Below are 15,829 nucleotides of genomic sequence, written 5' to 3'. Positions count from 1 at the left end.
GTGTCTAGGGTCTTTTTTTTTTTTTTTTTTTGCATGTGGATATCTAATTGTTCCAGCACCATTTGTTGAAGAGGCTGTCTTTGCTCCTTTGTCAAAGATCAGTTGACTGTATTTATGTAGGTCTATTCCTAGGTTTTCTATTCTGTTCCACTGGAGATTGTTAATATCCTGTTGGAGCATTGATCCCTTTGTCATTCTATAATGTCCCTCCTTACCCCTGGTAACTTTCCTTGCTTCAAAATGGGCTCTGAGTGAAATTAATATAGCTATTTCTGCTGTCTTTTGATTAGTGTGTGCATGGCATTATCTTTCTCTTCATTTCCTTTTTTGTTTTTTAAAGATTTATTTATTTTAGAGAGAGCGTGTGTGAGCAGGAGGAAGGGCAGAAGGAGAGGGAGAGGATCTCAAGCAGACTCTGCACTGAGCGCAGAACCCCATGGTGGGACTCAACATGGGACTCAGTCCATTGACCTTAAGATCATGACCTGGGCCGAAATCAAGAGTCAGACACTTAACTGAGTAAGCCGCCCAGGTGCCTGCCCCTCTGTTCATTTACTTTTAATCTATAAGAATTTTTATGTTTATAGTGTTTGTTTTTTTTTTTTTTTGTAGATAGCATATAGTTGGGTCTTGTATTTTGATGCATCTGACAAACTCTGTCTTTTAATTGTGCATTTAGATCATTAATGTTTAAGGTGATTTTGATTATCCTGGTTTTTTCTATCTTCATGGGTTTGTGGTTTCATGTCTGATGTCGGTTTGGAGGGAAGTTCTCAATCATTATTTCCAGTAATTTCTGCAGCCCCTCTCCTCCTGCTGTACATCTATGTTACACTTTTTGTAGCTCTGCTGTGGTCCTTTGATACTGTTTCCCCACCCCCTCAATCCTTTTTCTCTTTTCTTTTCAGTTTTGGAGATTTCTATTGAGATATCCTCAAACTCAGAGATTCTCCCCTCAGTCATGTCCGGTCTACTAATGAGCCCATCAAAAGCATTCTTCATTATCCTTACAGTGTTTTTGATCTCTGGTATTTCTTTTGGTTCTTCCGTAGAATTTCCATTTTTCTGTTTACATCGCCGATTGGTCCTTGCATGCTATCTACTTTATCCATTAGAGCCCTTAGCGTACTAATCATAGTTGTTTTAAATTCCTGTTTTGGTCATTTCAACATTCTTGCCATATTTGAGGCTGGTTTTGATGCTCACTCTGTTTCTTCAAATTGTGGGGTTTTTTTTGCCTTTTGCTATATGCTTTATAATTTTTTCTTGGTAGCCAGACATGTACTGGATGGATAAAAGGAACTGCTGCAAATTGGCCTTTGGTAGTGTTGATGGTAGACTGTAGAGGGAGAGGAAGTATTCTATAGGCCTGTGATTAGGTCTCTGCCCATTAGAGAGCCTCTGGCTCTGGACGGTATACTTCACAGGTGTTTTTTTCCCCCTCCTCTTAGGTGGGAGAGAATGGCTAGGGGTGGCTGGAATAGGGTATTTATCATCCCAACAGTAAGGTAGGCTCTGATAATACCCCAGCAGGTTAGGGTCTTCATAAGTAATTTCTCCTGAGGACAGATCTTGTTAAAAAGAACAGAATACTCGGATGCATTTCAAAATGGTTCCTTTTCCTGTCCTTGTGTGAGACGTGCAGATGATACTTCTCCCATATTCACTGTGAGAACCAGGTTGAGTTCCCAGAGGTAAATAAAACTCACAAAAATGTGGAGATCCTCCTATGGCTTGGACCTCCTAGAGTTTTTAAATCTCTATTTGGTCCACACTGAGCCTCCACAGTTTGTCTTTCACAGTTCAGGTTTTCCTACGCCAACACTGGTTCCTGTGGAGGTTCTATTGGTCCTTAAGATAACTTTCTGAAATAGATAAGTAGATTTTGTCACTTTGCCCATTTTATAGATGAGGAAACTAACTCGGAGATGTTAACTGATTGTTCAGGGTCACCAGGTTAGTAATACACTGGGACCCAAATCTTTACTCTGAACCTGGTGATGTTTGCTTTTGTCAGGGTGAGCAAACACCTTCTGTCTCCCTAAGAAGTTGAAAATATAAACAGAAAAATGTCTATTTTAGAAAAGACTCATACTGTCTCTTTTCACATTTTTACTCTTGGGAACATTTACTGGAATGTTAGCTTTAGCTTAATAACAATAATAATAAAATCTAAAATTAGTGTGTTTAAAGTTATTTTAGCATAACAGAACCCACAGCTAAAACACCACCATTCATTTCTTAACTGTTACACTGTGCTTCTTAATATGGAATTGTAATGGCGATGGCTTTATCATTGTTTAACGTTTGTCTACACCTGTGCAGAGTTAAATCCAACACACTTCATGAGCTACTGAATCCTTCTGATAAACATCTCCACCACCCCTGACACGACCCGTTTGTGTAATTATCTGGCGGGTTACCGTTTGTGGTATCTGGTACCTTATAAGTCAACTGTTGAGTGATGTGAACTTTTGAGGGTTGATTACACAGAAAGGCTGTGATTTGAAGCATGCTTAGCAAGGCATCTTGTCTCTATACTAATTTATGTTTCGGTAACTTTTTCATGATCATTGGTCTTCATTTATTAGAACTTAGGGAAACTGTAGGATGAGGAATGAGTGACTCAGTGAATTCAGTAAAAAAATTATTTTCTTCAATTTGATGAGACACCTCATTCTTTTGAGTTAATGCTAACTGTGGTTTTGGGGAATTCCAAAATTTCTTTTGCAGTTACTGATTGTATCAGTCAAGGTTCACTTGCAGAGAACAGAGTCCACTCTAGCTGGTTTAAGCAGAGGGAGATTTATTACAGGGTGTTAAATGGCTTACAGAATTGGTTGGGAAGGCGAAGAAACAGACTTCAGGTTGAGCTTCCAGGAGTGCTTTCCAGGCCCTCATGGCAGACCAGGCCACCAAGGGAGCAGTTACCTCTCGTGTAGTCATGAAATGGCTTGCTAGAAGGGGAGTGTTCAGGCCCATACTGCCACTGACATGGGCAGGAGGTTGCCACAGGAAAATCTGACACTTCTAGCAGTGATGCTTGCTGGCAGAAACATGGCCCCCACCTTCCCAGTCTTCACTTTCCAAAATGTTGCCTTCCACATCTCACCCAGCTTCATGTGATGGACAGCACCTATGCCACGTAGCTGCAAGGGAGTCTGGGAAATGTCATTTTAACCTTCCAGTCTCTGCAGTACAGGAAGATACATGTGGAGATACAGGAAGATACATGTGGAGATACAGGAAGATACATGTGGAGATACAGGAAGATACATGTGGAGATACAGGAAGACAGATGGGAAGGAGAGTTGGGCCCAGCTTCTAAATTGCTGGGCCACACCCAGTAGAGCTTCCCACTGGGATTCAGGGCCGCTCACCACACTTCCTCAGATTCAGAAGACCAGGCGGGGGCATTTCTCCCTCCAGCCCCGTTTTCTGCTTGTCGCTGCACGTGTGCCTGTGTGCACAACAGCGACTAGCTCACTTCTGATGAGCTGTCTCTTCTGGTTTTTATTTCATATCTAAGGTAAATAATTACTTCATCGCAGGAGAATTTTCAGTGTGTAAGCCTGTGCTTGTCTTGGCTTTCAGACTTTTAAGGTTTGTGGAGGGGGGGTTGTGGAGGGGTGATGGGGGATGGGCACAGGGCTAAGTGAAGGCAGTGTTACGCAGTTGGTGGAGTAGCAAAGCTCAGGTTGGGATCTTGGGTCCTAACTCAGTGGTTCTCAACTGAGCCCCTCATTATAATCTCATGATGAAGCTTTAAAGGTACCCATTTCAGAGATTCTGCTTGGATTAACCTTTGCAGTCTAATTTGATGGGTCTGGGCATTGATAAAACCCAGAAGTCCTTCGGGAGACTTGAATATACAGCTGGGGCTGAGAATAGCGGTCCTAAACAGACCGAATTGGACATTAGCTAAAGCTGTGGTTCTTAAATTTTAACAGCATCGGAATCACCTGGAGGACTTGTTCAACTGTAGATTGCTGGCCCCATCCCCAGAGTTTCTGATTTGTAGATCTGGGGTAGGGTGTGATAATTTGCATTTCTAAAAGTTCCCATTGGAGGCTGATGGTCCAGTGCCCATACTTCGAGCACCACTGGCCTAGAAGAAGGTACTACCTGTTTTCATTGTACAGATTTGATTTCTACTTATCTGGAAGACTCTTCCTGAGTCAACGTTTTTGGAGCATCTGCTTAATTTGTTTTTTTTTTTTTTAAAGATTTTATTTATTTGACAGAGACACAGCGAGAGAGCACACAAGCAGGGGGTGCTGCAACCAGAGAGAGAAGCAGGTTCCCTGCAGAGCAGGGAGCCCGATGTGGGACTTGATCCCAGGAGGACCTGAGCCGAAGGCAGACGCTTAACGACTGAGCCACCCACGCGCCCCTTAATTTCTGTTCTTTGCAGGAGTTGGGAGTAAGATGCATTTGAGGAGATCATGCATATATATATATATATATATCTTACAGCTTTTCACTGGAAGGACAGAGCTTTTCTTTTCTTTACACTTTCTTCTTCAAATTAGTATCCCTTATTCTGTGTAGGTTTTCTTATGTTCTTCCCCGCTGCCCTATTGGGTTCACAATTCCGTACCACTGTGATTTGTTAATGAGTCTACAACTGTGGCTTGATATCAGTGTTAAAAAGCCAATTTAAACAATATTCCTCCATGTAGAAAAATCTTTCCAGGTGTTCTCCTCCTTTTGGCTGCCCTAACTCATATTAAAATAAGAGTGAATTTATTCGTCCTGAAAGTATCTTTCTGGTTCTCCTTGCCATGCTTCCTGTTACTGCCTTTTAAAAACCCAGTCATTGAAGTTATGTTATTGTTAGCTGGTTTCTTATATCTAGATGTACCTAGCTAGTGCATCTGTTTTGCAAATGCCCTTGTTAACTGTTCAAGCCATTATATCTAATGTTTGTCTTGTCAAAAATTTTACATATTCAGTGGTCCTGAAATTTTGTCCCATAGAACATATGTTCATTGAATTGACCTCCCAGTTTGTGGAAAAAATATATAATGCATAGTTGTTGTTTTTTTCCATGTTAGCCCTCCCTCTTTTCCCTGAGTCTTGACTGTGTGTGAAAGTTAGCTGCTGTAGTATAAGATTCTCTGTTGTATTGATTTAAGTAGCAGATAGTAATATTTCATAGTCATCTGCCAAGAACTTTTTTCCTTCTTGGTGATTTTCCTAACTATGTTTGAAAACTAATTCCTTTATTTAAAAATCTTGATATACAAATTTTGTTTAATAGTGGAATCTATCCTTACAAATGCAAATTCAGAAGCATGATAAAATCAGGCAATTAGATTGTAAGAACAGTAGCTGTAAATATTTACATGCTGTTAGTATAAGAAAAATATAACAATGAAATTCAGACTTCTGGAAACAATCTCAGGTTTGAATCTTCTAAAGGCTTGTTAAAGTGATGCAGAGTGTGCGTGCCGAGCAGCTGTTTTGAGTTGACTTAAAAAGGGAAGCTATGTTTCTGTAGTTCCCTTTTTCCAGCTCCTAAAACTTCCTGGGTATTGATTTTTGCCACCAGGTAGAATCCATCTCAGCACACCCTCAGAACACTGGTACTTCTATCTCTAACTTATGTTGTCTTGAAAGAAGCTGTATAAGTGTTATTCCTTCACTGCACATGACACCCAAACAAGAAGGTAAGAATGGGAGATAGAAATAGAACTGGGAATTCTGACTAGTCACGCAGCAGTGGGGAGGCCAAGAGACTGGTAAACTTTTCTTCTGAATTTGTCCCCTATTGAACCATAGTTATTTTGTGCTTCATTACAGTGTTTTCAGGACCTAATACACATTTCCGTGGGCCTCAGGGAAATTCCACGGTATATCTGGAACTTTGGGTCTGTTTTCAAGAAGTAGCGTTGGTTTGGGCTAAGATAGCAGGGGGGATGAGTTAGGAAAACGTCGGTGGTTAGTGGTTTGCTGAATGTTTTTGAAGATCCAGGAGTTCCTTTCCCTTCTCCCCTCATTTTTTCCTTCTCAAGTTATGAGCCAGGTTACTCATCACTTAGGCTTTTTAAAGAGTAAGCATGGTAGAATATAAACACCTCTCCACAAATAATACAAACAATAGATTTCATTTATCGAGTGCTTTAACTCTGTGTCTTTTGTGGTGCTAAGCATTTGATGTTATTATCTCCGATCACCCTTTCAGCCATCCAGGACTTCTCATTTTATGGGTGGGGAAAGTGAGGCAGAGGCCAGAGATCTGGCTCAAGGTCACACAGCTAGTTAGTTTAGATGTCACACCTGATCCCCAGTCCCAGGTGGACTGACACTAAAGCCATGTGTTTTTTTGTTTTTTGTTTGTTTTTAAGATTTAAAAAAAATTTATTTATTTAGAGAGTGAAAGTGGGGGAGGGTCAAAGGGAGAAGGAAGGAGAGAATCCCAAGCAGACTCCACGCCCGATGCAGGGCTCGGCTCCAGGTCCCTGAAATCATAACCTGAGCCGAAACCGAGATTCAGATGACATGTAATCGACTGAGCCACCCAGGTGTCCCCCTAAAGCCATGTTCTTAATCACAGCACTGGATGGACACTACAAACTGGTGGTGGTAGAAGAAATTGGGAGATTCTTGATTTCTAGGCATGTATTATATTAGTGGTTAATGTAAGTTATTGTGAGTTTGAAGCTGCGTACAATGTGGCTCAGTGGAAAGACCAACAGAGTAAGAGGTGGAAGATTTGGAATCTGATCTCAGCTCAGACAACACTTAGAAATGGAAGCACAAATTGGTGCCAGATCTGACTTTTGGGGAAATAATTGATCCTCTTTGAGTCTTGGTTTCTCCTTTTGTAAAGTGGGTGCAATATTATGCTTTCTGCAGATCTCAGATTTTACTGTGAAGATCCAATGAGGTAATAGTCACGCATTGAAAATATAAAATGTTCTCTACACATTAGGTGACATGACTTAGATTTGTTGGGTCACTATATGGATTTTTTAAAAAATTAATTCATAGAATTCAGTACTTCAGCTAATATTTATTGAATGCCTCTATGTGCCAGACATTATACTAGATGTTGGTCATACATTGGTGAATAACTCCTGCTTTTTAAACAAAATTTTTTAATAAACTTATACACCCTTCACCCATTTCTCCCACCCCACTCCCCTGCCTCTGGCAACCACCTGTCTGTTCTCTGTATCTATTTTTTTCTCTAAATCTGTTATTATATAGATATATAGATTTCACATATAAGAGAGATCATACAGTACTTGTCTTTCTCTGTCATTTATTTCACTTAGCATATGCCCTTGAGGTCCATCCATGTTGTTGCCGATGGCAAGATTCATTCTTTCTTATGCCTGAATAATATTCCATTTTATATTTATTTATATCTATTTATCTCACAATTTCTTTGTCCATTCATCCATCAGTGGACACTTAGGTTGTTGCTATGTCTTGGCTATTGTAAATAATGCTGCAGTGAACATGAGGGTGCATATATATCTTTTCAAGTTAGTGTTTTCATTTTCTTCAGATAAATACCCCTAAGTAGAATAGTTCTATTTTTAATTTTTTGAGGAACTTCCATACTGTTTTCCATAATCGCTGCACCAATTGACATTCTCACCAGCAGTGTACAGTTTCCTTTTCTCTACATTCTTGCCAACACTTGTTATTTTCTTGTCTTTTTTTTTCTCCTCTTTTTAATAATAGCCAGTCTAACAGGTGTAAGGTAACATCTCATTGTGGTTTTGATTTGCATTTTCCTGATGATGAGTGATACTGAGCATCTTTTCATGTATCTGTTGGCCATTTGTGTATTTTCTTTGGAGAAGTTTCACTTGATCATGGTATATGATCCTTTTAATATATTGTTGAATTTGGTTTGCTAGTATTTGTTGAGGACTTTTGCATATATATTCATCAGGGATATTAGCCTGTAATTTTTTTTTCTTGTGGCATCCTTGTCTGGTTTTGGTATCAGGCTAATGCTGGACTCATGAGTTTGAAAGAGTTTCTTCCTCTTCTATATCTTGCAAGAGTTGGAGAAGGATTGGTATTAATTTTTCTTTGAATGTTTGGTAGAGTTCACTAGTGAAGCTCTCTGGTCCTAGACTTGGTTTTTGGGAGGTTTTAAATTACTGATCCAATCTCCTTAGTAGTTAGTAATTGGTGTCTTCAGATTTTTCTATTTCATTATGATTCAGTCTTGGTAAGTTGTGTGTTTCTAGGAATTTATTCATTTCTTCTAGGTTGTCACATTTGTTAGTATAATTGTTCATAGTAGTCTCTTTTGTATTTCTGTGGCACCAGTTGCTGAAGCCCCCCCCCTTCATTTCCGATTTTATTTGTGCCGCCTATATCTTTTTTACTTGGTGAATCTGGCTAAAGGTTTGTCAGTTTTGTTCATCTTTTCAAAGAACCAGCTCTTAGTTACATTGATGTTTCCTATTGTCTTTTTAGTCTCTATTTCATTGATCTCTGCTCTAATATTTGTTATTTTCTCCCTTTATGGGTTGTGTTCTCCTTTGCCTTAGATCCTGGCAGAGTTAGAGTGGAAGCTTTGTTTCTTAGAGAGGTGCAGTCCTGGTGGGGAACACTGATGTGCAATTGGGGATTAGCAATGGAAGAATGCTGTGGGAATTTAGGGCAGGGGAAGGTCACTCTAAAATAGCATTGCCCAGGGAAAGCTTTATGAAGTGCACGGCATAGTGAATTAATTAGATTTTAAAGGATGTGGTATTCAGATGGAGCAAGAATAGTTCACTTTGTGGAAACTTTTGCTTTTAAAAGGAAACCCAGCTAAGTACCTAGGGTCACCATTTGCCTTCTCAAAAAATGTTACCTATGGACTGTCGTGAGATATGGAACTTGGAGGGGAGTTTCTATGCTCTTAAGAGGGTAGAGGCGTTTTTATGCTGTTTCATCTTGTCCAGTAGTGTTTGGCCTCTCCTACCTTTCTCAGACTGCAAACCCGAAAGGAAGGAATCTTCTCCTGAAACCTATAGATCGGCATTATCATCAGTCTTAGGTTGGTTAGCATTCTTTTTTTTCCTCCTTAATTGAATAATTTCTCCAAAGAATACTAACTAGTTTAGAATTTTAAAAAGATTTGGTAATGCATTAGGGGTTACAAGCACTCAGCTGAAATTAAAGGAGTTATCAGTCTTGCTTTGGGAAACAAGGTGACCAACCAGCTCGTTTCAGAAAAACTACCTCTCCCATTCCAGTGATTAGTTAATAAAATTATTCCTGACAGCGGCAGGCCAAGAAGCTCAGGCAGTTACATATTTAGAGACAGAGAACCCATTGTCCAAAGATCTCAGAAGAGCCTTTGCAAACACACAGAAGGGATTTAGAACAATTTGCATAAATCTCCGTGTGGATAGCGACATGGCTCCGGTATTAGGGTGGTTCCGGGAACCCCTCCTTGGCTGTATCATGGGGTGACGCTGTGCTTAGTGAGAATTCAGTCTTATGATGGTTTTTGCCAACAGGATTGGGTGATGGGACGCTGAATAAGCCCACTGTTTGGTTCCACATAAGGACTCTTTTGTGTTGGCCCGGTGTACCCATATTCAAGTTTGTCTTGCTTTTTCTCCACTGATGTTTTTGGACTTTGTGGGCTGGGGAATTAAGCACAACACCTATTCTGAGCTAATCTGTCAAATTTTGTTCTTGAAAGGTTTCCATAGCCCCTTGTATTTCTAGAATGTGGAGAATAATAGTCATACCTTTGGAGACTTCTGACTTCTTAAAAGTCAGGGAGAGGAGGAGACCTTTTTTGGCATGCCCAAATAGCTAGGCATTCATGCCTGTTCCTGGCAGAACTGTGGGAAGTAATTCCCTTGTTAATATGATTTGCCTTGTTCACCAACTTCTTTAAGAACTATGTTCTCTTGCATAGTTAACAAACAAGTTATACTTTAATATTTAATATTCCCCTCTGGAAGGGTATGGATCACTCTGGTGTGTAGTTTAAAAATGCCGGGTGGTTACAGATCTGTTTCAAGTTTTTTTTTCTACTTATTGAAAAAAAAAGATATACATTTAATACCACATATTAAGAGCTTTGCTGGTTTCTTGCACAGACTGCTATCATTCTAGAAGCCACATAGGAGTCTAATTTAAAATCCAGGGAGTAGTTTATGCAATGGGGAAATTTGGTGCTTCAAGTACAAAAATGAAATCCACTAATTTCTAACCTGGAGTTTATTTTCTTTCAGTCTGCTAGCTTGATTTCTCAGCTTTGTTCTAATAATATAAACATTTTTATGTTTATTTATAGGTGGTTTTAACCAAGAGAGCAGATCCAGCTGAGCTTAGAACGATATTTTTGAAGGTCAGTATAAAGGAATCTATTTTGTTTCTTGTTTGATTTGTGTTCTCGAACTCTTAAAGATTTCATTGTTATATATGTAAAAAAAACAAAACAAAACAAAACCCAAAAGGTATCTTTACTTAAGACTTATGAAAGAGATCTACTACAATTATGTCTTTTTTTTTTTTTTTGAAATGTATCAACTTGCAGGTGATTTTTTTGTGAGAGCAGTATGGTTTACATTTTAATTTCTTTTCTCTCACTTGGGGTCAGGTACTGGAAGGGAGTTGCTGGGGGATTTAGTCTCACAACTCATTTACCTTTCCGGTATTCACCTGTGCGGTTTGATGATCATGCTTTTTCTTCTAAAGTTGAAAGCTCTTTGTTAACATTTCAGTAATCCTTCATCCATCCAGAGAGGGCTGTCCTTGGCTCTCATTGGTAGAAGCCCATCATTGTTACCATCATCATCATCATCATTTTATTGCAACTATGGTTCGCAGTGGAGGCCCAGTATGAGTAATAGTACATATCAGTTCACAACAGATACCATATATTTCCTTAGTTTCTTATATTTCCCCTACTTTGTGACATTGGGCAGTGAATGAATGATACTCTAATAAAAGTCTACCTCAGGTCCCAAACATGGAATCACGTGATGTTGGATTAAAATACTCAGAAAAGGAAAGGCCGCTTTTGTAAAGATCATTTAAAAAGTATATATGTGGAAAAATATATATATATATGTGGGCCTTTTCTAAACGTGCTGGAAAAGCAGCTATGCTACACGTAGAGAGCACCAAGACTTCAAATGAGACACTTAACATCTGCTGTGCACCAAATATATGGCCCAGAAAGTTACTAATTCTGTGAGCATCACTTTCCTCATGAAAATGTGGTATTTTTAAAAACTACTGAGAAATCGGAGAATTTGAATACTGACAGGATTATCTGATATCAAGGAATTGTTATTGATTGATTTTTTTTAGTCTGGATGATGGTATTCTAATTACAGGAGCTATAAGGAGTCTTTCTCTTAGAGATATACACTGAAGTGTTTACAAATGAGACTATGATGTCTGAGATTTGCTTTTAAATAATCCACTTTTGGTGGGGGAGGGAAAATGTGTGGTTGGCGTGGTGATAATTTTTGAAATTGGTAAATGGAACATTGAGTTTCTTACCCTGGTCTCTCTACTTTTACATGTATGAACATCTTCATCATGAGTTATAAAAATTTGTAAAGATTGAGTAAAAAAACTTGGATGAAAGTTCCCAGCACCTGATATGCCTTAGATAACTGATTCAGTAAGTGCTTGAAATTTAAATAATTCAAACACGAGAGACAGAGGCTTCAAAAGGAAATGGTTAAAAATGTGAGTGGGTTTGAGGGGAGGAAAAGGGATAATTTGTAATATGTGTAAGAAAGCAGAATTCTTTATAAATCTGGTTTTAGGCTGAAAGGACAACACAGTATAGAGATCCTAAGGTGGAAAAGGATTCTAGATCACGAAAGTCCAGGAAATAGAAATGCGTTGTTTTGCACCTGGACTGGTGTGTGTTGCTCTGCATTGGGGGCCCACCGTGATTGGGATGAGATGTGTATGAGGGAACCGTAGACATTTTTAGTGTGTGTATTCAAGATCTGTAATATAAAACTCGTAGTATAATTCTAGGAGACGACTTGCAGTGGGTTGCCAGGACCCTAGAAAAATGGGTAAAAGCTCATTAACCTGAGTTGGCAAAGTCATAATCGTTCTTTGAACTCAGGACCTCTCTATTACTTCTGTTTTGTAAACCAGCGATAGTTGTGGGCAGCCTTCTGACAGGAAATGGGAACAGCTCTGCGTGTCTCAATAGATGGTGCATCTTGGATACCTACAGGTCTTTTGGCGTGATCCAGTAGAAATGCTCCCCCCGGGTAAAAGCTGTGTCCACCTTTTGAGCCCACATGGCAGCTGGTTAGGTTGAGATCCTACTTTGGAACAACCTGTCTTTTCCAGCTGCTCCCTGTCAACAGGAGGCAAGTCTCTACTGGAGGCAAATCAGATTGGTCGCGTAGACCCAGAGAGGGTAGGAATTCCATGCAGAGTTCTGGAGAGCCACCTGTGAGATTTCTGTGTCCGTGAGCCTGAAGGCTGGGGTGGAATCTTTGGGAGCACATAGGGAAATGCTGTCTTCTCTTGGGGTGGCTAAGACTATGTGGCTTTTGAGGGAGAGAGTGACTTAGAGTCCAAGGGGATGATGGGGCCAGGAAGGGGGGGACCATCCATGCAGAAAACAGTGATCAGCAGTTTCTGGAAGGGATTGTGGATCTGGCAGAGGTTTGGGTGATCTCATCAGGCCGGGGCAGTGTAGTACCGACACAAATCCACCTTGGCTCAGCATGTGGGGGATCTCTTGTTTACCGTCTGCCACAGATGGTGCTGTGGTGGGAGGAGAATAGGGATGAGGCCCACGGGGGCTCTGCCAGGCACGTCTCCACTGTGGCTGGGCTTTTCCATTTAGTATGGATCAGCAGTAAGCACTCGGTAAACCTGACTACTTTGCTGAATTTCTATGACTTTTTCCTGACTTTTATTCTTGATAAATATCCCAACCTTTTGTCTGTTACACTAGTAGAGGATTCTTCTGTAGCTCGTGGGGGAGGTGGACCTTCGGACCAGATGTGCTGATAGCAGGGGAGTTGGCAACTGTGGAGATCAGAGAGAGCCAGTGGAACTGGCGGAGAGAAGGAAAGAGAGAGGGGTCCTGGAGGACTGAGGTGGGCCCAGTTGTGGCTTATTTTATCCTTGAGAAGAGTTAAAATAAATTCCACTTCTTTTTTGGGGGGGGATTTGCTCACTGTATGTGAAGTACAGTGTTAAGTGTTGGGGATGTAAAGATGCATAAATCATGGCTCCTGCCATTTCCTGTCTCACTGTGTGTAAGTGTAAAAAAGAAAAAGTCATGATATGGTTGATAAGCATTATATGGCGTTAATTAGTAAGAAGATGATGTGGGGCTAATTACATCTTGCTAGCAAGGGTCATTGCAGTTACAGAGAGGTGGTGATGTTGGAGCTGGGCTTGACAGTAAGTAGGTGCTTACCAGCTGGAGAAGGTAGAGGAGGCCTGTGGGGCAGAGGAAGACCGTTCTGGGCAGAGGCAGCAGCAGGTGTGGAACAAAGGGCTGTGAGTGCCAGGTGGGGATGACCCAGAGCACAGGCTTTTGGGCAGTGCACTTGGGTGGTAGGCAGCGCTAGACTGGTGTCTAGCATTCCTAGCCTGAGGCGGCTGAGTTTATGATGCAGCCTCTTCTGGTGATAAGTGGCAGCTAACATTTTGGGTGTGGAAGTTGAAGTCCAGGTGTGGTCAGTTTTGTTTCTAACCTAAGTGTTGACATGTTTTTTCCCTGACCGCATGTTAATTTGAGCAGGTGTACTGAGTGCTCACAGTTTAAATAAAACACCGTGAAGCTTTGCGGTGAGTGGGATGTACAAAAGAGGTATAAGCAGTGACCATGTCTTCAAGGAGTTCAGCTTTTATACAGGAGAGCAGATTTATAGGCACACAGTAATTGAAAAAGAATCTAGGTGTGCCTATTTGCCAGTGTGGTGAAAGCAAATGCCACAGGAAACGGGAGGAGGGAGCTGTCCCTGTGATGGGGAGTGGTCAGAGAAGGCTCCTTGCAAACGACCTGGGAGAGCCCTGGGGTGAGTGGGAGTCAGGGAGGAGGGCAGCTGAGGAATTCCGGGGGAGAGGGCCACATTCGAGGGAAGGCTGGGAGATGGGTTAGGGAGCACACAGCCTCTCCAGGTTGAAGGATTCTTGTTCCTTCAAATGTTTATTTAAATTTAACTCTGTGCCAGGGAGTCTGCCAAGCCTTACAGGGTATGGGTGACAAAATTAGAAAGGTAATTGGGATGTTGGCACGTCAGCTGAACAGTAGGAAGCCATTGGGGTTTTCTGGGTCATCCAGTGACACTGGCAGGATGGGTTTGAGATTTGGTTAGGCAGCCTTGGGCATACTCCTGGTGCGTGGCCCTAAAGACTTAATTAGGATTGTGCAGCAGGGGGAATGGAAAATGGGCAAGGTTAAGACATTTTGAAGGACTGCTTGATGGAAATGATCTTGTACAGTGGATGAGAGGGCGCGGAGGATAAATATGACACCTGGATAGATAGCCTGGGTCAGGGAGGTGCTAGTAATAAGGAGAAAATCGAGAAGGAAACCGTTAGCTCAGGGGAGAGCAAAGGGGGTAATGTGTACTGTTTACAGGTGGAAGTAGCTGAATGCCTGTAGTGTAAGCTGTGGGAGATGGGAAAACTGGGTAAAAGGACTAAACAAGGGGAATAGGCCCTATGATAATTTGTAATGATGATACGTAGTGAATTACACTTGGATTTTTTACAATTATTCTTTGTCAACAGAACATATATGTATTTAGAATTTTTGTTAACAAAATTGGAAAAACAGTTAATTTCTTTTAAAAGAAAACTTTTTAAAAATGAGAAAATGGTTCATATTCATTGGCAAAAATTTAAAAAGCAGAAGTATGTAAAGAAAAGTAACTTGTGATTCTGCTGTATAGATAAAATCCATATCTATATCTCTATATAAATATATATTTTATATACCTATCTCTGTATGTATATAAAACTTTTTCCTTTTTTTTTTTTTAAAGATTTTATTTCTTTATTTGACAGAGACACAGTGAGAGAGAGAGAGGGAACACAAGCAGTGGGAGTGGGAGAGGGAGAGGGAGAAGCGGGCTCCCCGCGGAGCAAGGAGCCTGATGCCCGACTCGATCCCAGGACCCCGGGACCATGACCAGAGCCGAAGGCAGATGCTTAATGACTGAACCATCCAGGCGCCCCTAAAACGTTTTCCTTAACATGAGAAAAAATACTGTTTTATCCAGTTTTTCCCTTCACCTCATATGTTAGGAAAACCTTTTCCTATAATTGAATGTATTTCTACAGTATTTTTATTGTCGTGTGCTGTTCCCGTGTATGGCTGTTTTTACAGTAATTTATCTAGCCACTTCCTATTATTGGATGCTTAGTTGTCTTTTCTGCTTTGCTCATATAACAACATTGTAATGAGTACTCTTGAACCTGCTTTTTTGCATATAGCCTGCAATGTTTAATCATATTAAAACTTACAAAAAATTGTAAGGGAGAGAGAGGCTTCAGGTCACTTGTAAAATCTAGTCCCAAAGAAGGATTAAATACCATTTTAAAGATGTGGGAGCTGTGTGATCCACTCCCTTGACAGGGACCCCTCCTTTCACTGGTGCAAGGGCAGCGGGGCACCTTTGTCAGTATATTCATATTATGAAGAATGCATCTCTATGAGTCGAAGGAGCAGCCTCTGACATTTTTACTATAATCACAAGGCAGACCACCCAGCCTTGGTAATGAGCTGGTTTTGCAGACTGAAGAAAACTGTGTTTTCCGTGTTCAGATTAATATGTTCTTACATTTACAAAATTATTTCATTATCACCTCTAAAAACGGGGGCAGAAAACATCTCGATTTT

At 40.6% G+C, this 15,829-nt stretch overlaps 1 protein-coding gene across 6 annotated transcripts in view; it reads left to right on the top strand.

The window, feature by feature from the left end:
* Positions 1–15,829, top strand: part of SLC25A13 (solute carrier family 25 member 13) — a 185,108-nt gene that overhangs the window by 13,720 nt on the left and 155,559 nt on the right. For all 6 annotated transcript variants that reach the window (XM_025872925.2, XM_025872924.2, XM_073898851.1 and 3 more), the window contains exon 2: positions 10,274–10,327. In XM_025872925.2, coding sequence (XP_025728710.1) covers positions 10,274–10,327 — 54 coding nt within the window. The remainder of the gene's footprint in view (positions 1–10,273; positions 10,328–15,829) is intronic.

This window comes from Callorhinus ursinus, unplaced genomic scaffold (assembly GCF_003265705.2).
Source record: "Callorhinus ursinus isolate GAN/ISIS: 27379988/994484 unplaced genomic scaffold, GSC_fseal_2.0 scaffold12, whole genome shotgun sequence".
Lineage (NCBI taxonomy): Eukaryota > Metazoa > Chordata > Mammalia > Carnivora > Otariidae > Callorhinus > Callorhinus ursinus.
The sequence above is the reverse complement of the archived record's forward strand: the minus strand, read 5'-3'. Positions and strand labels throughout refer to the sequence as shown.